This window comes from Pelophylax lessonae, assembly GCF_965119305.1.
Source record: "Pelophylax lessonae genome assembly, chromosome: 2".
In the NCBI taxonomy this organism is placed as follows: domain Eukaryota; kingdom Metazoa; phylum Chordata; class Amphibia; order Anura; family Ranidae; genus Pelophylax; species Pelophylax lessonae.
Genome location: NC_138769.1, coordinates 229,780,013 through 229,805,485, shown reverse-complemented (window position 1 = coordinate 229,805,485; position 25,473 = coordinate 229,780,013). Strand labels below are relative to the sequence as shown.

General features: G+C 44.8%; 1 protein-coding gene across 6 annotated transcripts in view; it reads left to right on the top strand.

Moving 5' to 3' along the window:
* The window catches only part of HIPK1 (homeodomain interacting protein kinase 1), a 160,172-nt gene that overhangs the window by 34,399 nt on the left and 100,300 nt on the right, over positions 1 to 25,473 (top strand). For all 6 annotated transcript variants that reach the window (XM_082244530.1, XM_082244529.1, XM_082244531.1 and 3 more), the window contains one exon: positions 18,584 to 19,652. In XM_082244530.1, the coding sequence (XP_082100656.1) occupies positions 18,584 to 19,652 (1,069 nt within the window). The remainder of the gene's footprint in view (positions 1 to 18,583; positions 19,653 to 25,473) is intronic.

Below are 25,473 nucleotides of genomic sequence, written 5' to 3'. Positions count from 1 at the left end.
TCAACCCTACTTTTTCCAACTATCAGCATGTTCCTACATACCTCATATAATTTTTGCTCTTTTTAGGCCCCTTAACCACGTGGCTGGTTGGAGTCCGCCTGCTCAGTGGGGAATCTGTCAGCTGAGCAGGCAGATGGCTGGTCCGTGTCCACGTCGCATATACAGACACAGCCTGCTCTTCTCTATGGGTGGTCTGATGTAAACAGATCTCCTGTCCGTTTACACCCGAATGCCACCTGATCTGTCAGACGAATGGGGAGTTGATCCCTGAGTTGACATTTGGCCCGTATGTTTGCGTCACAGTATAATGGTGCATACTATTTTTATTTTTTTTTTTGTTTAATCCAGCAGGCTGAATGAAAAAAAATGGATGCGCTGCTGTACTAACAACTGATAGTACAGCAATCTCATCCGCTCAGCTATTGTGGTCTGACAGGGACGCCTATCGGTGCAGCCTCCATGTAGGACAAAAATTGCTTATTTACAAAATTTTATAACTAAAACTTTTTTTTCGTTTTAGCAAAAAAAAAAAAAAAAAACCCAGTGGTGATTAAACCTCACTAAAAGAAAGCTCTATCTATCCCAAATAAAATTATAAAAATTGTTTGGTAATGTGTAGCATGACCGTGCAATTGTCAAAGTGACAGCACTGAAAGCTGAAAATTGGCCTGGGCAGTAAGGGGTGAAAGCGACCAATAGTCAAGTGGTTAACCACAGAGGCACTTATAATAAACGTTTTTTATTTAAACATAAACCATATATGAGCCAAACCTATTGATTAAGCTGGTCCTCAAAACGTTTAAATTCAAGGCATGCTGTGAATTATTGGTACGGTTGCTTGTGCTCTGAACCAACTGTCAAGCCATCAAGTGTCTAGTGCCATAACTGATCACATGCGACACCATGGTAGCTGCAGATCAGAGATCGAGATGGCATCCTCTTTGGCTGTAAAGGAGAGGAAGGGTTTAGTTCTGCTATAAGACGGGGCTGGAAAATCCATGTCATCATGGGGACTAAAAATTACCGTCTGGTGACCTGGCTGTTGGACTTTATTTGCAGTCTCATTGATGCACTTCTTTATTTCTTTGCTATTGGTTTAGTGCAGACCAAGGGTCACTGCCCAAAGTGATATCTCAGAATTTTGTTCCCTAGAATTCTTTGCAATAACCATAATTAAATCAAGACTTGTGGAAAAACACTTTCGCAGCTAAAGTGCTTAATCGCACTGTCGTGGCCTTTCTGGCTGGCTTTGTTTGTGTGACTGAGCGAACATAGATCTTTCTAAAACTGATGATCATTGCTTGTTCAGGATGTCACTTCTGTTTATTTTTTTAACTCCTTTGCTATCCAAATATTTCTGCTAAAGCCTGGGAAATTACTTTAGCTCCTTTTTTTTTTTTTAAGCCCATTTTTTAATGGAAATGGGAAGGGAACATTATGTGATCCAGGAATTTAAAGTTCTTCAATATTTTTAAGATTTATCAGCTATTTACTTAGGCCAGCCATACAGTGAATTTCTTTCCTGCAACCACAGGTTGCAGAAAATAAATTTGCTAGATTTCCCCTATTAAGATAGTGATGCGGGTAACCCTCCTTCCGGGCCAGTGTTTGAAGACCAATTTTATGCCCCATACACACGTGAAGACTTTTGTCTGCAGACTTACCAAAACCAGATAATATGAGGTCAAACCTAAACACTTTCAATTTGTATGCAATCCGGCAGGGCCTTGCACTACATAGAAAAGGTAAGTCTGCAGACAAAAGTGTAATGCCCCATACACACTGCACGTGTGTATGGGGCATTACTTAGAAGTCCAACCATACCTTCAGACCAATTTTCAAAGTGCACCTATTGCAAAATTACATAAAATATCTACTTTGATTACAATTTTTGATTACCATTTTCTTTTAGTTCTGTGATTACTGATTTTATTTTACATTCTCCCAAAGATTTCATAGGTTTAATTTGCTTATGTATCATGCCACAACCACATTGGTTTGATTGAAAATTACAGGCTGTGTTAAACCCATTCTGTGGTTGTGTTTTCGGTTTGTCCCTGCTGGGAAGATTTATCTACTCCATTTTGTTCTGGTGACCATTTTCACGGGTTCAGAAAGTGATGGGAGTACAAATTTTCCAATTGTTACTGAAACGGGAAAAGAGAAACTTTCATTAGAATTTACCTTTCTTTAATGTATCTGGTAAAGAAAATTAGGGTTTCCCCACACAGGAAAATAAAGAAAACTGGATAAAGAAATTAAACCAGGGAGAGAATGAAGAAAACATTGAGTAAAACTCTTGCAATACATGCATTTTTTTTTTTTTTTTATCTTGTGGAGTGGTGGAGAGGGTGAGGTGTTTTGTAGGCCAGGAGGAAGCAGGAGCTTAAAGTGGAACTACACTTGATCTAAGCACCACAAAGTAAAAATTCTATTTTTAATATTCAAAGCAAACTCATCCATCCAGGTCTCCATTCACCCTAGCATTTCTTGCCGTGGCCATCTTGATTAAGGGCAGATGATTCATGTTGCACTTTCTGGAATCCACTTGTCTTTAGGACTGAGTGTGCTTGGCTAAGAAAGCCCCTCTTCCTGAAGACTCCTGGTTTGTATAACCTAATTTGCCTAGGCCTGGAAACCGAGAATTAACTGAGGAAATTTATTTAAAAAAAGATACATTTCTTTCTTTTTACAAATTATGGCAGCATTAGGCCCCGTTCACATAGGGGCGATCCGACTTGGGGGGGGGGGGGGGGCGACCTCCGAGGTCGCGGTGCGGGCAGCGACCTCTGAGCGGCCGGCACGGACTTCATATCATTGAAGTCTATGACGGTCGCTCCGAGTCGCCCCAAAGAAGCTCCGGGCCCTTTTTCTAAGTCGGAGCGACTTGTGTCGCTCCTATTAGAACGGGTCCGCAGCTTCCCTATGGAAGGCGACCTGTGAGGCGACCAGGTCGCCTCACAGGTCGCCTTAGTGTGAACGGGGATTTAGGATTAAAAATAGTCAATGTTGATTGAGAGTGAAGTTCCACTTAAGATTTTAGTGCAACAAAGGAATTTGCAATACTACAATACAGGTTAGGAGCAAATCTGTACTTAGCGGGATAATTGGGGAATGCACATGTACATGTTCATCATCATCAAAAGTCCAAATTCACTTTTTTTCCTTGCTTGGTATAATTAGCAAGTGGTTGAAATTATCTTTCCAGTATTCGATCAGTTTTTTTAAATGCAAAAAAGACCAAACCTTTATTGAAATCCTACTACCAGCAGTTTCTATCTCTTTAACACTCAAAATGTGTTCTTATTTAAATGGTGGTTTCCCTTTACAGTCAACTTACTAGAAATACAACTAATTTTATTTTTTATTTTTTTTTTTACAAGATTTTTTTTTCGGTTCATATACTGCTTCTTCTAGTCTTCTAGTTTTCTAGTTGGGAGATTTTGAGACACGAAATCCTTCATATAAAAAAACTTTATCTGCCTCCTAGATCTAGTTTGGAATTTCGGAATAGGATTTATAACCGTACAGCTAGAGTGATTCATAAACTAGTAAAATGCATTCGATTTTCCTTACAGGGTGAATTGGTAAATGCCAGGAGTCTGAGTAGAGTACATGACACTTTCACAAATTTTTTCGATATGAGCCCACCTTTGCGTTTTGCCCAGCAAGACTTGGTCTCTTTCTGAGCCTGTAAACTTTCCACTGTTTTCACAGCATACTTTTTTTTTTTTTTTTTTTTCTATTCAAATAACCCTTGTCCTAAAGTGACATCAAAGTTGCTGGCACACATACTGATCTTTTGAAGTCGATACCAGCTGTTTTTGCTACCACTGAGAAGGGAAATGTTGAACTTTCATGCTGTTTGCTAGCCCAATAATATAATTCTCTTTGTTATCTACACTTTAGCTGTTCAGGCCGCTGTAACAAACCATTCATAGTTAAAGGTCAGTACCTATAAACCACTTAGAGGTTTTCTCTGACAGAAAATCAACTTACACTGCAGGAAGCGAAATATGGGTGATTTAGAAGAAAAAGGGGAAAATAGTTCAATAGGCGGTAGGTTACTGGAGATGGCTGTGTTGCACTGGAACACTAAGAAAATTGGGCGAACGATTGTCGTCGTTTCACAGCAAATCGGAACCAATGAAAGAATTTTTGTACGACAAAGGTTTTTTTTTTTTTCGTTTCTGATCATGCGCAGTCTCTTCTGATTTTCCTTGTACAAAAATCTTACGGAAACAGTACACATTAGAACGCAAATCTTTCTTTTTTTCCGTACGAGAAATTTTGGTGTTTGTCCCTTTAGAGAATTTTCCTATGAAAATTCTGTATCGTCTGTAGAAAGTTCTGTAAACACTATACGAAAATCGTACGAAAATTCTTTGGCTGAAAATGTTCGCCTGACTTTTCTTTTAGTGTGTATGAGCCTTTAGTCGTCTCGTTTAAAAAAACAATATGTACTTGCCTGCTCTATGTAATTTTGCACAGAGCAGCCCAGATCATCCTCTTGGGTCCCTCTTTGGCTCTCCTGGTCCCTCCCTCCTATTGAGTGCCCTGGCATCAGAGCCAAGTCACAGCTCCCTGTGTCCATTCAGAAACGGAGCTGCGACCCGACCCTACCCCCTCTTCTGATTGGCTGAATGATTTTGGTTAACAGCAGTGGGAGCCAATCGTGTAGACTAGTGATCGACCCATTATCGGCAAAGCCGATCTATCAAGGGCTGATCTGCACTTTTCCCGGTATATTGGAAGGTGACCGATATTTCGGAAAAGTGCTTGTATTGAAGTGATGCCTGCAGCTAGAGGCATCAACCCGGTACCGGTGTCCATAGCTGATAGTCGGCTGTCTTGTAATGACGACCGATGCGGCTGAGAAGCCGCTTGGCTGTCATTACAAGGAGCGGGAGGGGACCCCCCCTCCCTCCACCTTCTGTGGTTTGCCCTGGTCTCCCGTCCCACCTGGAGACCCGTGCAACCAGCCTGCAAGGCCACCGAAGACCTGATCAAAGCCGCATTCGGCTCTGATTGGTCTCCATGTAAAGACCCTAAAGTGATGTCATGACATCACTGTAGGGTACTCGGCGCCAGATTAAAAAGAATGACCGCATTCAAAACAGCTAAACTTGGCTTCTAAGTGCAGAGGAGGGGTTTGGGGTCTTTTAGACCCCCAGATCCCTCCACAAGAGTACCTGTCAAGGCAATGGCCAAAATATCGATATCCGCAACGAAAAACCGATATCCGTCATTCACTAGTGTAGACACACACCTGCTTCTGCAACTTCGCTGGATAAAGATGGGCTCAGGTAAGTACTAGGGGGGCTAAAGGAGGCTGCTGCGCACTGGTTTTTTCCTAATGCATTAAGATGATTAAACCTTCCGCCTTTACAATCTCCTTAAGGCAGATGTTTTGTGAGGGTAGGCATTTACATTTTTAGGTTTAAGAATGAAAAATGTAGAAGTAAGGCACTAGCTGTAATAACACGTTAAGAGCTAATTTACACCAGTCACTGCATTTATTTTGTCTTCCTATGCAGTGGTACTGTTCTGGAATAGCCGCCCAACACAGTACAACCGCACGTGGTGTCAATGGGCTCTGAATGGTTAAGTGCAGCTCTGCCGTTGTTTTTTGGTGACGCTGAACATATAAGGTATTAGCATGCTGGGTAATCCTACATACCATGCAAAGGAGTGTTCCCAATTCTTGATGCAGAAAATAGATCTCTGTATTTGGGTGACTCCCTAAAGTTTTGGAACAATTAACAAAGGAGGATTTGCACAGATTTTCTGCTCGTGCAATAGGCCCCATCCACATTTCTGTTGCTTGGACTGAGATCTCATTTGGATGGCAGAATGCAAACACAAGGATTCTGTTTCACAGATGCATGTTAAGGAAAAAAAAAATCCTTCAGTGACTGCAGAGGATTATCCTTGAATAAAAATAGACCAGTGCAAAGTTACATAACATGTACATAATAAATGATTTAGTCCTTCACGAGAACTCTTGATGCTTGTATATTTAGAAGGCGGGAGTTAACGAGCCATCTTGAGGGATGGTAAACTCATGACACTGGTAAGGGGACAGATGTGGAGATTGGTACTACCACTTTAATTACAAAGCAGTTGGAACAATGGTTTACAGTAGAAAATGTTTTTTCCCTTTTAATCTAATAAATGCTTAACTGGTTGAACACCGTGTAAAGTAGAAAAATGTTAACCTATGAGGCATAAAGCTAGGTAAAGTTAATGGGTTAATACAGATGTGCATATCTTCCACCCCAAATTTATCTTCTACTGAGAAATTCCAGTTTGGCTGTAAAAAAATAAATAAAATAAAATTGGGCTAATGTACTTTTGTTCTCCCAAGTCAATTGGGTTGTCTTCTCTAGAATCAATAAACCGAATGTTTGGCTAAAGGCTTTTATATGACAGTCCAAAAAAGTCCCTAGTCCAGTTATGTGATGCACAAGCCATGTTTCCACACCCCCTAAAACATTCATTTTGTTCCATTGTAGTGCAAGCACAGCCTAGGGCAGCGATGGTGTGCCACAACTGGCACACATTGCCCTCTATGGGCACGCAAGTGAAGTTGCTGGATCGCTATCCCCCGGGAGCTGAACCTCAAATGTTTTTATTTCTCCGTATCTCTGCACATCAATGTGTTCCTCCTCCTGCATCTGTGCATAATGCACAATTTTTTTTTTTTTTCTTTAATTGACCCACTCTTTCTTTTGGGCATCTGCCTGGCTGGGATCCATGCAGTTGCGGCTGGGCCTCCACAAAAGTGGAGGCCACAGCTTGCGGCCTACTAGGCAATATGGCCAGTTTGGCGCCTCCTTTGGAAGGGGTGGAGCTGTGGGGGGGGGGGGGGGGTTATTTTTTGATGGCAGTCAGTCACTCTACTGGGTCTGCGTCCATGCATTCTGAGTGCTCAGATAGTGAGTATTCCTTTGTTCCTCTAGCATGCATAAAAAAGGCACTTGGTGGATGCACTGATTCTGTCAGTGCGTTAAACTTTAAAAATGGAGGATGTGGCTTGTGTTGCATCGACAGCACCGATCCATTTTGGCACCCACTGGCCCTCCATAGCGGCAAGGGTGTTGCTCTTTTCCGTTTTTTACTTTTGACATACTTGTCACAACAGTGGGGTTGTCCAAAGTGCACTCTTGTGGTCCCAAAGCGTTTTTGCATTGCGGTATCTTTGTGGCTTCCATGCTTAAAAAGTGGACGGTCCCACCTGTAGTAGACTTGCCAGGTTAAATAAAGCTACCTCAATTCCAGTTGAGCCCTCAGCCTTTAATGATCCGGCTGATAGGAGGGCAGAGACTCTGGCCCGCAATATGTTCACTGTTGCTGGTTCGGCACTTAGGCCGGCATATTCTGTTGCCCTGGTAAATGCATATTTTGACCGAGTGGGCTAAACTTTAAGGCCGGGACCTGGAGCTTTTGCGAAGCTGGCAGATCAGTTGGTCCAGTGGCTACCAAGGGCAAGGAGCCCTGTCGTAGACGTGGACACTTCTTGGCTCATAAGAGGCCTTTTCGTTCCTCGGGGTCTCAAAAGGAATCAAAGCCCTTCAGGTCCTCTGCCGAAGGTTCCAAGAGGACCTGGTCTGGCAAGCCATGAGCGGGCTCTTCCAGACCTGCGTACAAGGCCTCCTCTGCATGAAGGGGTGTCCTCACCCGTATCTGGGGTGGTGGGTGTCTTAGCTGGTTTCTGGATCCGTGGACCTCCCTAGTATCGGGACAAGTGGGTCCACTAAGTCATTCAGTCGGACTAGAAGAGGAGTTTCTGGATCTCAAGGCGCTGAACTGCTTTGTATGGATACAGACATTCCGAATGGAGTCCATGCGCATAGTAGTGGTGTCCATACATTAGGGGGGATTTTCTCGCTTTTATCGACATCAAGGACGTCTGCCTTAACGTTCCAATCTGTGCCGCTCACCAGCGCTTCCTCTGCTGTATTGTGGGCGAGGAGCATTATCAGTTTGTGGCGTTACCCTTTTGTCTCGCCTCCACTCCTCGTGTCTTCACAAGTGTTGGCCCTGGTGTTAGCATTGTTGCGTTGGCGGGGGATCGTGGTACTGGGGTATCTGGGCGATCATCTGCGAGCGGAACCTCCGACTGCTGATGGACAACTTTGATATTAGTCTGCAAACTCCGAGGGAGTTCGGTTGGATTCTGAACCTTCAGAAGACGGGCTGAGAGTCAGTCAGACCCAGATAGTCCAATTTTTGGACGGAACCAGAGCAGAGTGTTTTCTTCCGGAAAAATTCCAGACATTGCAGGAGGCAATTCAGCTTCTGTTGTCCAGCAGTCATCCCCTCGGGCTTGCATGCGTGTGCTGGGCCTGATGGTGTCTACTTTTGAGGCGGTTCAGTTTACACAGTTCCACACGAGATCTCTGGGAAGATTCTGGTGAAATGGAACAAGAATCCACGGTCTCTAGAGGTGGCTTCGTTCTCCGGCACTTTCTCCCTCTGTACTAGACGGTTATCCCCTATCCGGATGGGGAGGCGTCCTCTGCAGATTGTGCTGGGGGGGAGTTTTAATGTACTGGAAGTCCGAGCAATCAGTCTTTGGATCATCGGACAATTCATCTTCAGGGGTGTCCTGTGCAAATTCAATCGGACAATGCAGTGGTCGGTCAATCACAAAGGGGGCACAAGGAAGTAGCCAACATTCTAAGGTGGGCAAATCGTCCACTCTGCTGTACACATTTCAATGAAGGTAGAGGTTTGTGGCATGGTCTCGGGATCCTCCGGCCGACGCCGCAGACTCCTTTTTGGCTCCAGACTGGCCTCGCTGGTCTTGGTACGGCTGGTCGCCAGTGCTCCTTGGAGACTTCCTCTCAGGGAAGGTCTTCTGCCCCAAGGGCTAATCTTCCATCCTGCTTTACAATTCCTGGCTTTTAACCGCTTGGCTGTTGAAAACCAGATGCTGAAGGATATCGGTTTGTCTAAATCGGTGATTCCTAAGCCTCTAAAGGCTACAAAATCTACCTCTCTAGGAAGATCTACCATCGTATTTGGAAGATGGACATTGCATGGTATGAGTCCCTTGGGATTCCCCCCCTTTTCCTCCAGGGCAAAGTTTCAGCCTTGGCGGTTTTCTTTTCAACGTCCATTGGCCGCACATTCCTTGGTGCGTACCTTGCTCCAGGCAAGTTCGACACTTGGCTCCTCCAGTGTGGTATCCATTGCCACCGTTTGACCTCAATTTGGTTGTCGGTTCTCCAGAAACCTCCTTTTGAAAATATTCGAGAGGTTGTCTCAGAAGGTGGCTTTTACTACTGTGCGCAGGGAGTTGGAGCTGGCAGTGTTTGTCTTCACCTTACCTGGTGGTTCAGAGATAAGGTGGTTGTCCATTCCTGTCAGTCGTTTCTTCCAAAGGTCGTCTCTGATTTCCATTTGAATGAAGACCGGAAAGGCAACACAATGTCCTAGGCCTTAACATCCTAAGGAAATTGTTTTGCATTCCCTGGATGTGGTTCGGCCGATCAGGGTGTATCCGTCAGCTACGGAGTCTTTTAGGAAGTCTCTCACAATTTTGTCCTCAGATGGACCTCGCAAAGGGTTGGCTGCTTCTGCTGCCACCATTTCTATATGGCTCAGACAGTGATTCAGGCCTATACAGTTAGAAGCCAGGTTCTTACATTCCCTGTTAAGGCGCACTATACTCAGGCGCTTGGTGCCTCCTGGGCCTCAGGCGTCAGTGATGCCGGTTTGGCCACCTGGTTGTCTGTGCACTCAAAGTTTTTATAAAGTGGATGTGTTGGCATCTGCGGATGCTTCGTTTTGGCCGCAAGGTTTTGCAGGGTGTGGTTTAGAGGACCTGGTCCTCAAGCGTGTATTTGTTTTCAGGTGAGCTCCATATTACCTGGTTGGCTACGGTTTAGCCTTGGGAATATTTTTCTTGCTGTTCCCACTCATGTTTGACACTGCTTTGGGACGTCCCAATGGTCAAGAACAGCCTTAAACTTTTAAACCGAGAAACCCCTGAAAGATTTCTGGTCTCGAACCCCTGCTAAAAATTAAAAATCGACTACTGACCGTTAGTGTGACAGTGGGAAGACTGACTGACTGTCACAGTAACATGTCATTAGTCGATTTACCAAATCGACTACTCGTAGTCGATTTACTAGAGTGCTTACTCGTAATTGGGAAGAATTACCCCCTTACAGATGTCTAAAAGGAACAATGGTGTTATTGGAAGCTTATCTGAGAGGCAGAAATTGCCCATAGCTCAAGGAATCCCTAGCAACCTCAGGAGGAACCCTTGTTGAGAAACCCTGGTCAAGATAAGGAGCCCTGTATGTCCATGAAAAGAAATCTATTTCTCAGCCTGTGGCACTGCTGAGGTGTTAGGGAGGCCCAAGTTTCTGCGATAGTGACCTTCAGCTAGTCTGAATTGTTGGGTCTTGTTTGTCCTCTTGACAATACCCCACAGATTCTGAGGTGTAAGTCAGGTGTTTGCTGGCCAATCAAGCACAGTGATGCCATGATCAATAAACCAGGTATTGATACTTTTGGCAGTGTGGGCAGGTGCAAAATCCTGCTGAATAATGAAATTGGCATCTCCATGAAGCTGGTAAGCAGAGGGAAGTGCTGTAGAACTTCCTGATATAGGGCTGCGCTGACTTTGGACTTGATAAAACAGTGGACCAACACCAGCAGATGACATGGCTCCCCAAATCCTCATGAACTGTGGAACCTTCACACTGGACCTCATGCAGCTTGGATTCTGTGCCTCTCCACTCTTCAGACTCTGAGACCTTGATTTGCAGACTCTGGGACCTTGATTTGCAAACGAAATGCAAAATTCATGTTCATCTGAAAAGGACTTTGGATCACTGAGCAACAGCCCGGTCCTTTCTCTTTAGCCTAGGTAAGAGGCTTCTGACCTTCTCTGGTTCAGGCATGGCTTTACACAAGAAATGCGACAGTTGTAGCCCATGTCCTGGATGCCTGTGTGTGTGTGTGGTGACCCTTGAAGCACTGACACCAGCTGTAGTCCACTCCTTGTGAATCTCCAAATTCTTGAGTGGCCTTTGCTTTAGTTTTTTCAAGCCTGCGGTTATCCTTGTTGCTTGTGCACCTTTTTTTTTTTTTTTCTACCATACTTTTTCCTTCCACTTAACTTTCCATTAATATGTTTGGATACAGCATTCTGGACAGCCAGCTTCCTTAGCAATGGCCTTTTGTGACTTTCCCTCCTTGTGGAGTGTCAGTGACTGTCTTCTGGACAACTGTCAAGTCAGCAGTCTTTCCCCCCATGATTGTGTAACCTACTGAACCAGATAAGTGCCGGGTCACACTTGTGCAATGCGGGAAGGCTGCAAATTCGCAGCCTGTTCCCGCATCGCAGCCGCACATCTGGCAGTTCACACAGCCATGCGATACGCTGGGGGTTTCAATGAAATGTTAACGACACCCCCAGTTTGATCGCATATCGCAGTGCGATCTGACAGTTCGCACAGTATCGGATCGCACAAGTGTGAACCACTGTGCGATCCGATCCTGATGCGGCTAAAAAAAATGCCTCGTGCGACTTTTGTGCGGTTGCAGTGCGAATTTAGCCATACAAAGTGTATGGCTGAATTCGCACTGCACATCCGATCGCATGTAATGAAGGAGCAGTGCGCTCCGATATTGCATGCGATCGCCGCACACGCGGAAGTGTGAACCGGCACTGAGACTGTTTAAAGGTTCAGGAAACATTTGCAGGTGTTTCAGTTAATAAGCTGATTAGAGTGTGACACCATAACTCTACAATATTGAATTTTTTCTTAATATTCTAATTTTCTGAAATACTGAATTTTGAATTGTCACTAGCTGTAAGCCATTGACAAAATTTAAAGAGAAATTCTTGAAATATTACTGTGTAATGAATCTATATAAGTTTCACTTTTTGAATTACTTAACCTTTTGATATTCTAATTTTCTTAGATGCACCTGTATATTCCTTTACTCCCCTAAAGCATTGTACACACGAGAATAATGGAAGAATCGTCTTTTTTTTTTTTTTTTTTCCCCTCATGCTAGTCATTAAAAATGAAGAGGTTACTCAACAAATTCTTGTACGAAACTGTACTGATTTAAACTAACTGTACAAGAATTTTCATATTTGTCCCTTCGGATAATTTTGAATTAACTGTCATGATTGGCTCTCGTTGAACTGAGGTTATCGTATCGTTTCGAAAGCGATATTTACAACAGATTTTCTGTTTGTGTGTACTAGCTGTGAAGCTTCTATTGCCTTCTACGTTTGGTAGAGGCCAGAAGAATTCCTATTCTCCTGGATCCAGACTAGTTTCTCAATATTGGTATGTGGATGTTCTGAGGGCTGGATATCCGTTCTTAAAGCAGAGTTCCACCCAAAAGTGGAACTTCCGCTTTAGGTAGTGCTAACCCCCTGTCATGCCACATTTGGCATGTCATTTTTTTGGGGGGGGGGGGGGGAAGCGGGTACCTAGTTTTGACAGGTACCCGCTCCCACTTCCGCTCAGGGCGCCACGGCGCCCTGAGCGGAAGTTCTCCTCTCCCCCTCCCTTCCTGCAATCTTCTGGGACATGTCAGAGGTCCCAGAAGATTGCCAGCCAATCATGACGCGTAGCGCAACTCGCGCATGCGCAGTGCGTACCCGGCTGTGAAGCTGCAAACTGTCACAGCCGGGTGCCCACACCAGTGATGCCGGAGAGCAGAGAGGGAGAAGAGCGAGGCTTCGGGCGGCCGCATTGCTGGACCGTTGGACAGGTGAGTGTGTTAGGCTGGAACACCGCTTTAAATGCAGGATCTAAGGCATGAATGCACCACACGATAACCAGTGGTTTCTCCTTATGTTGAAACACAATCTGCCTTTTGCAACAGTTTTGCATGTCATGCACATAAATATGCTGACTGTATGCTTTTATTGTAGGAGCACTAGTCTGGTCACCAGGTCGATCTACACAGATGCTGTGGTTTTTTGAAATGCTGCATTTTTTTGGGCTAGTGTTTTTTTTTTTTTTTTTTTGGATAGTTTAATCTATTTTCTGTGGCTACCTTCTATACTGATCTTTTAGGTAGATGTCCTTCCAATATGCAATCACGGATAAGTTATTTTGTGAAATTTGTTCCAAATAGAATTCCAGATTTCCAGGAATTGGTTTGTCAGTCAGAGAAGCTCCAGCTCAATATTAATCACATGCAAAACATGCTAGATGAATACAGCTAGCTTAGGTTGACTGAATGCTGCCAAATTTCCTGAGAATCAAGACGACCTCTTTACAGTTCCTTGTCAAAAAATAGAAATCCATTCTTATTCACTTGTGAAAACTTGCCTTTGTTATACTGTGAAATGTGGCCTTCAGTCAGAGCTTTTTCTCTGTGAATCTGAATAGAGGAGGGTGGTGTGTGATAGGAAAAACACCACCGGTTTCTTTGAATGTCACTACACAGCTGCACTCTTTGCATTCAGCTTGTGATAATGAAACAACCCCCACAGGACATTGGTTACTAATTTCCAAGGGTCACATTAATCACGGTAAGAGGTCGTCTTGTTCTGCTTCTCGTTGACGGATTTCTGTTCATTTACCAGTTGACTGCACTGTTATTTTCTCCTTTGCTCATTTGGTCTCTGACCTCAAGACTAGACTCCAGTTTGTTTTTTTTGACTAATCCGGTTCAGTGTTTAGAGAGCCAATCACGTTCATGCTGAGGACTGAATTACAGGTTTGCTTTCACTGCCATTTGAAACCTGTTTTTACTCTTTTGATGATTAGATACTATAGCTATTTAGATGCTTGAGGGATCTATTTTATGCTAGGCATTTTTGTTTATCCATTTCTTGTTGAATATATGAAATTTGACAGTTAACTATTACTGTTAGGTCTCATTCACATCACGCACCTTGGGCAGCACTGCTTAATGCAGGCCCAACACAATAACAAGTAAATTCAATGTTTACAGTAGGCTCATTTTTAGATCAGCATTGTGGTGTGCCCTGAGTGAAAATGGGACATACTGCATTTAACCACTTCCCACTCAAGGACATAACCATAGGTCCTTAGATTTCAGCACTTATACCAGAATGCCTGCACCTACAGGCACCTTCCCAGTTCCATTATTTTCAGCCAATGATTCTGTAGAAGGCAGAAGTGATCTGAGTGGCTAATAGCCACTCGATTACTAATACGGATGGTGGAAAGGGGTCTAACTCCCTTCCTGTTGCCTCTCCCGGGCTCTCTGGACACATTGTGGAGGCCAGGAGCGATGGCTGCCTGGGACAGAGGAACGGATGTCATCGCCCCCACCATAACCCTGAAAACCGGGAGCGCCGAGAATTCGTCACTTCCGGTTCCTCCCCTTTGTTTACCTGGCCACCAGTGGTCAGAGAAGCAGCTGGTCAGACGGATCTCGGTCTGATCAGCTGCATGGGGGGCCCAGAGGAGAGATTTGGGGTCTATTAGACCCCAAATCTTGCCATAAAGAGGACCTGTCCCAGCCCATGTCCATCCCTTGTGATAGCAATAATGTTTGTACAAAAAGTGGGAAAAATGTTATTTATACAAAAATTAAGTGCAATGTCCCACCATGCTCTAAAATGTACACAGTGATGTCACCACACATGTGAGGTATTGTGCACATCAGAGCGAGAGCAATATTTCTAGTGCCAGACCTCCTGTGCCACTCTAGACTGAGGACCTTTTAAAGGTGTTTAAGATGGCGCCTATGGAAAATTTTAAGCACCGTAGTTTGCTGCCATTCCACGGGCAGATGCAATTTTAAAGGGTGACGTGTTGGGTCGATTTATTAGACGTAACCTTTTTCACATTATACAAAAACAATTGTGCCAACTTTACGGTTTTGGGTCTTTTATTCATGAATGTGTTTTTTTTTCTTTCCAAAATTGCGTTTGAAAAACTGCTGCGCAAATACCCTGTGACATAAAAAAAAATTGCAACACACACCATTTTATTCTATAGGGTTTCTGCTAAAAAAAATAAATTTGTAAATGTAGGAGCAAAGTGTTGGAATAGGCTTGTAAGGAGGTGGTTAAGAGCACTTTGCTGCAATACAAAATAATTTGGCTCTTACTGTGACAAAATGCACAGCAACTCGTTAACAAAAAATGAAAGCATGACATCGCGTGTTAACGCAAGTGCCTTTGACAAGACTTAAGGAGAAAGTTCTTAAAAGCTAGCTAAAGTGTTTTCAATAATCACACATATAAAGAGCTGCCGGAATAAGCTATTTTTTAAAGTTAAAATTGAGTCCAATTATTTGGCTTAAGCTGCAGTCACCACTTACCAGTAATAAAGTGTGTACCATGTCTGTCAGGTAGATGGATCCTGTAGAAATCTTCTGTTTGGGGATGACAGGTTATCTTCCGGCACTATGTAAGTTAATAGTCCTGAGTTTTTCTGTAAGCTTCAGCAGAAAAGATCTGAGAAGAAACTTGATCTCTGAATGGGGGAGAGTCTGACTAGATTCCCCCCATTCAGAGAACTTGTTATATGCAGTGTAATTCAGCTGCTTGACAGACATGGGACATACAAATCTACCCATAGACTTTCAAAAGAACGTTAGATCATTTATACAAGTTTGTCCACTCGATTAATGTGGTTTGAAAGTACTTCAAAATGTAATTTGCTTTTAGCATTTAAAGTGGTTGTAAAGGATCATATAAAAAGAAATTCAGTGTGAAATAGAAATGAAAGGCAAAACATTTATATAAAGATTTATAAAAAGGGGGATAAGTATTTGATGTATTTTTATGTAATCCAATTCCCTCTGCTCATCTGTTAGCTGCGCATGTCAGAACAAATGTAATCATTGGAGGAGAGCAGGCTGAGTTCCCAGCACAGCTAGAGATCTGACCATGCAGTGTTCTGCTTAGTGTGGTCAGTTTTCTTTTAGGAAAGCAGATGGATTGACGAACACCAGAATTTTTACACAAAGGAAGTAATGCAAAGAGAACCAGAGACTTTTTCTGTTTTTTTTTTTCTACAAGCACATGCTGGAATGTTGGGGTAACCAATGATTTAATTTTGTAGTGAAGGGACTTTAACAATTATAAATCACATGCACTGTTCGAAATTGGGTTTGCTTGAGAAATTTTCCATCTTGCTCCTTCGAATATTCTCATCCCTGTGGTCAAAAACTAATATAGATTTTATCCCAACGATTAGAAAATAAAACAAAAGGTTGCTGTTAATCAAATCCTGAGTGGTGGGTGGGGCCAGGCTGTGCTGTGCAGACTGTCTGGATGCACACTGCCCAGCTTGGAAGCAAAACCGAATCTCTGCCACCAGGCAAGGACTTGCAATGGTGGTAGACACAAGAGGAGCTGAGCACCGATGGACCCCAGAAGAGGTTCAGGGCCTTTTTGTGCAGCTCTATTGCACAGAGCTTTGTAAATGTGATTTTTTTTTTTTTTATTTATTTTTTTGGAAAATAAACAGCCTTTTATAACCACTTTAAGGCCCCTTTCACACTAGTGCGACTTGTCCCGCGATTTTGGACTGCAAAATCGCATAAGTAGTTTTCCATTATTTTCAATGAGCCCCATTCATATCAGTGCGTTTTGAAGTCGCACCGACTTCAAAGTAGTTCCTGCACTACTTTGCCACGATTTGATTGCGTTTTAAGCCATAGCCATTGCTTTCAAAGTCGCGGCAAAATCGTGCCGTAAAATTGCGTCGCACAAGTGTGAAAGGGGCCTAATAGTTGGCAAATAAGGACTGCACTTTTTTTTTTTTTTTTTTTTTTTTTATTAAAGGATAAAAATCTAATTGTTTAACGTCTTGGGACTATTGAAAAACTGTCACAGATCTGCAGCTTCTATGAAGACACTTCCAATCTTTTTCCTGCTGTATTGGGAATGAGAGTTAGAGGAAGTAAACCCGTTTTAAAAATGTGAAAAAATAAAAAACCTGTAAAAGACAAGGGCATAATGAGCTGGTATGCATCGCATACTAGCTCATTATGAAGTACTTAACTAAAAACTAAGCCCCCGCCATGTCTGGCCGTCCTGCTTCCTGGATCTCGTCCTCCGGCCATCTGGCCGGGGGCGCGATTACATCACTCCTGCGCATTTGCCGCTGTTCACAGCACTGGGATCTAAAGGAACGGCACGGGTGGCCGTTCCTTCAGAGCGCATGCGCCGATGACGTCATTGGCTGCATGCACTGTAAATATCTCCTAAACGGTGCAAGTTTAAGTGACATTTATAGCACCTATATGTAAGCCTTAATGTAGGCTTACCTATAGGTAAATGCAAACAAAAGGGGTTTACAACCTCTTTAAGAAAATCATACTAGCATTTAGATATGCACAGAATTACAGTAGATATAAAGTCTACATACCCCTGTTAAAATGTCAGCTTTTTGTGATGTAAAAAATGAGACAAATTAATTTCAGGACTTTCTTCCACCTTTTAATGTGACCTATAAACTGTACAACTCAGTTGAACAAACTGAAATCTTTTAGGTGGAGGGAAGTAAAAAGTGTGTGTGTGTGTATAACTTTGGAGTTAATCAGAGGCGCTTTAAATGATGGCAGGTGTGTACTGACTCCTATTTAACATGAGTTTGAATGTGATTGCTCCCAAGTCACAATCCATACTGATGTGACCATACGGGGGTGTCTGAGTAGCCAGTTACCAAGGAACATGCATTGTCAAATTGGAGATAATGAGTCCTCTGCTCACTATGCATGGAAGTACCAGTTCTTTCTCTTCACTCTTGACAGCCAAATGGAAAATTGAAAGCAATCTGAATCCGTATGATTTTACCTGATTTCTGTTGGATCACTTGGTAGTAATATTTCCTTATTCATAAAGATGCAAGTAAATTTCTTCTCTATTTCTATATTTTCTAAGAAAATTTCTTCTAGTTCTATATTTTCTAAGAAGTGTGAAATGTATTTATCTTGTTCAAGCTACGTATTCTGCAGTTTAGAGGCGCTCCAGTCTCTCACCCCCCCCCCCCTATAATTACGTCAGTAGCTACAAATACTGTAGCTGCTGACTATATTTTAGAATACTTACCTGCCCAGGCACCCTAGTAGATTCCTCAATAGTCTTGGGTTGCAGGCATTGGATATCTTAGATAAGCTAAACTAATAGTGAAGCCTTCAGGCCTGTTTCCTACTGCATATGTGCGAGGTGGGCTGCACTTTCTGAATGGTCCCACAGTCTTCCAGTACCTGTGTCCCAGAACGTTTCAGGAGCTGACGGACGTCATCAATTCCCTGCGGCGATCTGCGGTTAGCAGTTTAAAACCAAGTACCCCCCCAGAAAAAGCTAAATGTAGCAGTAGATGGTGCAAACAAGCGGAGCTTTTCATTTTGGGTGGAGCTCTGCTTTAAGTCCTAATGTTTTTGGGCCTTGTGAAACTGCCTTTTGATAAATGTTACGTTTACTTGGATGCTTCCCTTTTATTCTTTTAGAAGTATACAGAATGAAGGGTAGAATCTTTTAGTTGATATGGAGCTTGTTAGTTTTTTACACAGGTAGATTATGGTAGATTTAAACAAGGCTTATTGTATATTAGTCATATTGGTTGGATTGTGTTTCTTACCAGTCTTTTTTTTTTTCCTCCAGGTATGGCATCACAGCTGCAGGTGTTCTCCCCTCCTTCAGTATCGTCCAGTGCCTTCTGTAGTGCTAAGAAACTCAAAGTCGAGCCCTCTGGCTGGGATGTTACGGGACAGGGTAATAGCAGCAAGTATTACCCACATAGCAAAAACCTTGCTCAAGGGCACACAAGTTCATCTCACCAGGTAGCCAATTTCAGACTACCAGCTTATGAGCCCAGCCTCTTAATCCCAGCTGTTGCAGCAGAGCGCATTGTGGTAACTGCCGCAGACAGCACAGGCAGTGGACCCACGACCTCCTTCCAGAGCAGCCAGATTTTAAACCATAGAAGTAACCTTTTACTGGAACCCTACCAAAAATGTGGACTGAAAAGAAAAAGTGAGGAGGTGGACAGCAACGGTAGCGTGCAGATTATTGATGAACGGCCACCTCTGATGCTGCAAAACAGAACCGCGGTGGGTGCTGCTGCCACAACCACCACTGTAACCACTAAAAGCAGCAGTTCAAATGGCGAGGGGGATTACCAGCTTGTTCAACATGAAATCCTGTGTTCCATGACCAACAGCTATGAGGTCTTGGAGTTTTTGGGTAGGGGGACATTTGGCCAAGTGGCAAAATGCTGGAAGCGTAGCACAAAGGAAATTGTTGCCATTAAGATCTTAAAGAACCACCCTTCCTATGCCAGGCAAGGTCAGATCGAGGTGAGCATCCTCTCACGCTTGAGCAGTGAAAATGCAGACGAGTACAACTTTGTGCGTTCCTATGAGTGCTTCCAGCACAAGAACCACACTTGCCTTGTTTTTGAAATGTTGGAGCAGAACCTTTATGACTTCCTCAAGCAAAACAAGTTCAGTCCTCTTCCATTGAAGTACATCAGACCTATCTTACAGCAGGTGGCCACTGCCCTAATGAAGCTGAAAAGCTTAGGGTTAATCCATGCTGACTTAAAACCAGAGAACATAATGCTAGTTGATCCAGTTCGCCAGCCTTATAGAGTGAAGGTGATAGACTTTGGTTCTGCGAGTCACGTATCAAAAGCAGTGTGCTCCACCTACCTACAGTCTCGGTACTACAGGTAAGATTGTGTTTGTTTTTTGTTTTTTTTTTGTTTCTGTGAATGTATCAGATGAAAATGCAAATCTGAGTTTATACATAATGTCAATCATGGTGAGTCCCTGCAGGGCCTTTGCACCTTAATAGCTTTTAGGCCCCTTTCACACTTGCGGACCGTTCAGATCCGTCGGTCAGTTTTTCAGGCGGATCTGAACAGATGCCCCATGCATCTCTATGGGGCATCGGATGTCAGCGGAGACATGTCCGCTGGCATCCGATCCTGTCCGTCAAATACGGATGGAAACCCTATTTTCCATCCGTCTGGCAGATCGGATGAGAACGGACAGGCGGTCCGTTCTCATAAGAATTCCCCATAGAGAAGTGCGGGGACCTGACATGACAGGTGTCTCCATGCACAGCGCAGAGACAGAGCAGCCATCCGCCTGCTCAGTGGGGGATCGGCGGATCGATCCCCTGCTGAGAACTGAGTCCGCCGAGGGAGCTGCAAGTGTGAAAGGGCCATAAGGCTTCACACAGTTGTTTGTAAATATTCATTTCGTGTTTTTCAATTGCACAGAACTTGTATTATCTTTTCCTTTCCAGTAGAATCATTTATAACTATAATGCATTATGAAAAAGTCCTGTATTAGTTTTAAAGTTCAAGTCCTTTTGATTAGAGTCTTAAAAGAATTGAAGTGCAGCTGAAACTGCATGGAAATATACAGGAAATGATCGGTACGGGCTCATTTGCACTGACAGGCGGTTAGGAGGCATTATGCCAGCTCGCTGCCTGTTCTAAATCCATAAAGCTGGCACCACACAGTTGGAGTGGCCTCATTCAGTGGAATTGGTTGGGTTTGGTAGCCAGAACAAGCTGCTGAGCATGACGGGGAAGATCATTTTTACTTTCCTGTGATGCAAAGGGTAGGCAGCATGTGTACACCCCTGTCCAATACCTTTGCAGCTTAAGGGGAAGTAATTGGGAATAGGGTGTGCTCAACCGCAAGTGTAAACTTAACCTAAAGGTAGCCATGCATACATTTTGATACATGAGTGGCCACTGCAGTTGAACAGAATTTGATATACCAATTGACTTAAACTGCCCTGTCTTATTAAAGCGGCTTGATCAGCGGCTCTAGTAGGGAGGATTCCTTCATCTACCTCGAATGTGTGGATGGGGGGGGGAATTGGTTGAGTTTTATTTATGTTCTTTCTAGGCAGTTGACACAATTTAACCATGTATGGCCATCTGAAAGCCAGCCATACATGGATTGAAATTTGGCTGGTTCAGCAGGGACTGACAACCTTAATCCATGTATGGGCAGGGAAGCTGTTCAGAAGTCAGTGTAACAATTTGAATTCTTGCAGCAGTCCTGTCAGGTTTTCACTGCACAATCAGCGCTGCTAGCAGCACTGATCAGTATATTCTAATGGGAAGGTTCCCAACTGTCAGAATACAATTCCACTGCACTAAGGATTCACCATGAATGTTATCTGCTCTTCTTTTTTTTTTTTTTTTTTTTTTTTTTTTTTTTACTCCCCCTCATCAAATCAACCTAATGTACACCGCCTAAGCTGTGTACACACTAAGGTTGTTTTTATTTTTTTTGTTTTAAGGCCCAACCAGTTGAATGAAAAAACCCCAAAGATGACAGATCACCGTACCAACACGCGCAATGTTGGTGTGGCAATCCTCCCTGCTGTGCTTTTGTATTCTGACGGGGATCCCCCTACTGCCGGCGTACACGAATCGGCATTGGCAGCCATCAGATGCTAGTTTTCCAGCATGTCCCTTGGACAAAAGCTGGTTGTTGCCGCTAAACAGCAAATTTTCAGGTAGCATGTGCTAAGCTTAACTTTTGCACATCTAGGGAGAAAAGTCTGAATGTAAACAAAGGGGTGTGTGTTTTCTTTTGTTTTAGCCTGGATAATAGGACAGGCATGGCAAATGCCAGGACCTGTGACTGCCAGTGTTGGGGGGAAAAAGTAACAATTTCCAGTAAAGTCCATTTTGTGAGTTTTTTTTTTTTTGCCTGAATGCACAAATGCCCACTATTAGGTTTTCTTATTTCACTTGTTACTTTTCACTCATTAAGGCTTAGTTTACACTGGTGACTGCAACTGCCTGCTTTTTACTGCCCCCAGCCGCTCCCTCCTAAGCTACGGGGGGCATTTACATGCTGCAGCCACATTGCCTTGCTTCATGGCAAAATTATTCCTGCTGACGCATTTTGTGGCCAGTACCTGCCAAATTCTATTCCTTCGTGTGTATGAAGGTCATGCTGCAATTGTCTGTGGTGTTGCAGGCTTTAGTGGTTAAAAACAGGCGATTAGAAGGTAATGTACTTCCTCACCACCTTTCAAATGCTCAGATCACCTCACCTCAGATCTTCAGATGGTTACCAATAGTTTACAAGATCCCCCCCCCCCTCCTCCAAACAGACAATACTGCTTTCCAAAGGTCACCCTGTGCTTCATCCAGGGTGAAGGCACTCTAATACAAAAGATGTTATTGGTCTGATCACCAGTGGACAACCAGGAAAAAAAACTAAAACGGATGCAGTCACCATATCTAATGAAACCAAAAATTTAATTTATTGCAGCTTACCAATCGAGTTTACAACCACTTTAAAGTTGTGTTCAAGTCAGAAGGTTTATCTCAAAGCGGAGTTCCACCGATCTAATTCCCCCCCTCCCCCCCCTCCGGTGCCACATTTGGCACCTTTCAGGGGGAGGGAGAAAGGGTGCCTGTGTTTGACAGCTACCCTTCCCCATTTCCAGAAGACAGCGCTGTCCCTCTAAAGTTTGCCCCCCCCCCCCCGCTGCTGGGCCAATTGCAAAGCGCACTGCTGGTTTACCAAAAGGCTTTACTGCCGGTTTCCCTTACAACGAATGGCGGTGGCAGCCGATCCGAAAGTTTCCTGGGGTACCGACATCGCGGGCTCCCTGGACAGGTAAGTGTCTATATTTTAAGTCAACAGCTACAGTATTTGTAGATGCTGACTTATTATTTTTTTTTTTTTCCCTAATGCATTTTATGCATTAACCACTTAAGCCCCGGAAGATTTTACCCCCTTCCTGACCAGGGTTTTTTGCGTTTTTTTTTTTTTCTGCGTGACTTTAACGGACAATTGCGCGGGCGTGCGACGCTGTACCTAAACGAATTTCACGTCCTTTTTCTCTTACGTCCTCCGACAGTCGCCGCCAAATCAAATACCACCAAAAGAAAGCTCTGTTTGTGGGGAAAAAAACTGAATTTTTGCAAAATCCTGTAAAATTCCTTTCTCTGAGTCCGACAGTCGCCGCCTCCTCTAAGTCATCACTATTGGGTATTGTCCTCCTATCCGCAGGAATAGCTAGGCACACAGACCTTGTCAAGACAAAAGGCACTAGCATATACACACCCATGGGGGCCGTCCCACCCGGTCAATACCCCCCCTGCATCACCACTCCCAACTCAGTTTTAATTTGCCTAGCGTCAGTAATAGTCAGGCTTACCTTGTGCTGGGGCTTCAGTCTCAGCCTTCCTAATCTTTTATTTGATTTTCTTTGAAAATTTCATTTTTTTTTCTCTTGCTTTTCTCTTGCCTAGCTGTTTATTTTGTCAGCTTCTAGTGTTAGTCTTCTCTTCGGATGAAGATGGATCATGCGGTGCTGGAATTCGGACTGACCGCCCTGGTTCTCCAGGGCAGAAGGGTCAGATGGACCCCCAGCCCGCCATCGAGCGTTCGGCTATGGTTCGCCCTGGCACTACGAACGACCCATCCCTGTTCGCTGCAGGGATGCAGCCGTGAGGTGGCTACCTCACAGGACTCGTCTGCTTTGCTGCAGCGTAATGTCCCTGGCTCACGGCACTCCCTGTCGGATGAGGACAGAGGTTTATCCGTGCATAGAGGCTCCCCCACGCCATCTGGTACAGGTAAGTACTTTTCTGTGTGGGGCCTCTGTCTGGGGTGGCAGTCTGTGTTGCTGTGTGTCCCCATGTCTGTGCCTGTGTGACTCCCTGTGCGATCCCTGCGGGGTTCGCTTGTGCAGATCTGTATGTTTGCCGGGGGTCCCTGTCCCTGTGACACCTTAGGTGCATGTTTGGGGGTGCAGACGCTTGTGCGGCGACCGCAGCGGGGCGTTTTCGCGCGGTCCGCCATCTTTACTGTGGGCACACATGTATAGCTCCTCTGGGGCGATTGTACATGTCATTTTGGCGCCATCCGCCGCCATTTTGTGGGCGGTGGAACGATCGGTCCGACCGCATGTCGGCGGCCATTTTGGCGTAGCCTCCAATGCATTCCTATGGGGCAGCCATTTTCCCGGGGTCTGGCTTAGTCCAGCCCTCTCCAGCAGCATTCCATTAGCAGCAAGGACACTGGTAGCAACGCTCTGCGGGCTCTGCAGGTTATCACTCTGTTTTCCCTCTGTATATCGCTTCTGGCTCAGTTTCTTTTCTCCTTTGGGGGTCTTTTATCACTGTTGCAGTAGCGGTGGGCTGCGCTCACCGCAGCGCTGTTTAAGGGGACAGTACGCCTTTTTTGCACTGTAGTTTGTTTTCTGATAACTTGAGCCATGGATTCTCAGGAAAGCAAGTTTCCTCCAGCTCTAGTGGGGGGTCCCAGTTCTCCTGTGGCCCCGCTGCGCCCCGCTCTAATTGCGGTGGCGAATAAGGAACTGCTGATGTCTGAACGGGCTGCGAGAAGGAGTCCCAGATTGTCTCTCTCTTCTGATTCAGATGGGGATTTGGCTGCTGCTGCTGCGAGCGTGCCCTTTTCAGGGTCCCGCTCATCCTTGGACCCCTTGGGGTCTGAGGGGGAGGCTGAGATGGAAGGGGTTGATGCCCCCTCTCCGGGGTCGTCTGCAGAACGGGCGACCATGGATGATTTGATTGTGTCTGTTAAGGACACCTTACATTTAGAGGATGAGCCCTGTCCTCCGGGCGTTGTGTCCCCGTTTGGGACGCACAGGACCCGCAAGTCTGCGCAGGTTTTTCCCTGCCCAGAAGAATTCCATGACACTGTTAATGAACAGTGGCGCACGTTAAAACGTCCATTCCTGGTACCTAGTCGGTTTGGGTTACTTTATCCTTTTGATCCGGCTACGGAATCACGATGGTGTGTGCCTCCACAGGTGGATCACACTGTGGCCGTGCTGAACAAGGCTACCTTGGTTCCTACTGAGGATGCCCCAGTTTTTGGGGTCCCACGGACCGGCAGTTGGAGTCCCTATCTCGCCATTCCTATACGGTGGCGGGTTCATTGCTCAAACCCGTTTTCGCGTCCGTTCTGGTGGCTGCTGATTGGACTAGGATGCTTAAGCGCAATCTTGTGTCTGCTGGTGTTACGTCTGCCCGGCTGAAATTGGTGGTTCAAATCCACCAAGGAGTCATGTACTTGTGTGATGCAGCTTTGGCCGAGGCTCCCTTAGTGGCTTGCCTCTCTCGCAACTGATTTAGCTGAAGAGCTGGTCGGCCGACCAGTCCTCAAGGGAGACAGTTGTTGATTCTCCCTATGCTGGCTCTCGCCTTTTTGGCGAGGCATTGGACACCCTGGTAACAGGCGTCACGGGGGGCATGTGCTCTATGATGCCCCAGAACCCGAAGACCAAGTCTCGAGGCAGGCGGGGTTCTGCGTCTGGTTCTAATCGGGGGTGCTTTCGTGCCTTTCGGAACCAATCCAAGGGCAAGCCCTTCAAGGCCCAGGGCACCCAGAAGAAGCCCTGGGCAGGTGAGCAGGAGTCCGGCGATGGCGGGTCAATCCGCCTCTACCTGAAGGGGCGCCCTCACCCATTCAGGGGTGGGGGGACGTTTGCGCGGTTTCCTCCGACCTTGGCTGCTCCGGCGATCGGACAGTTGG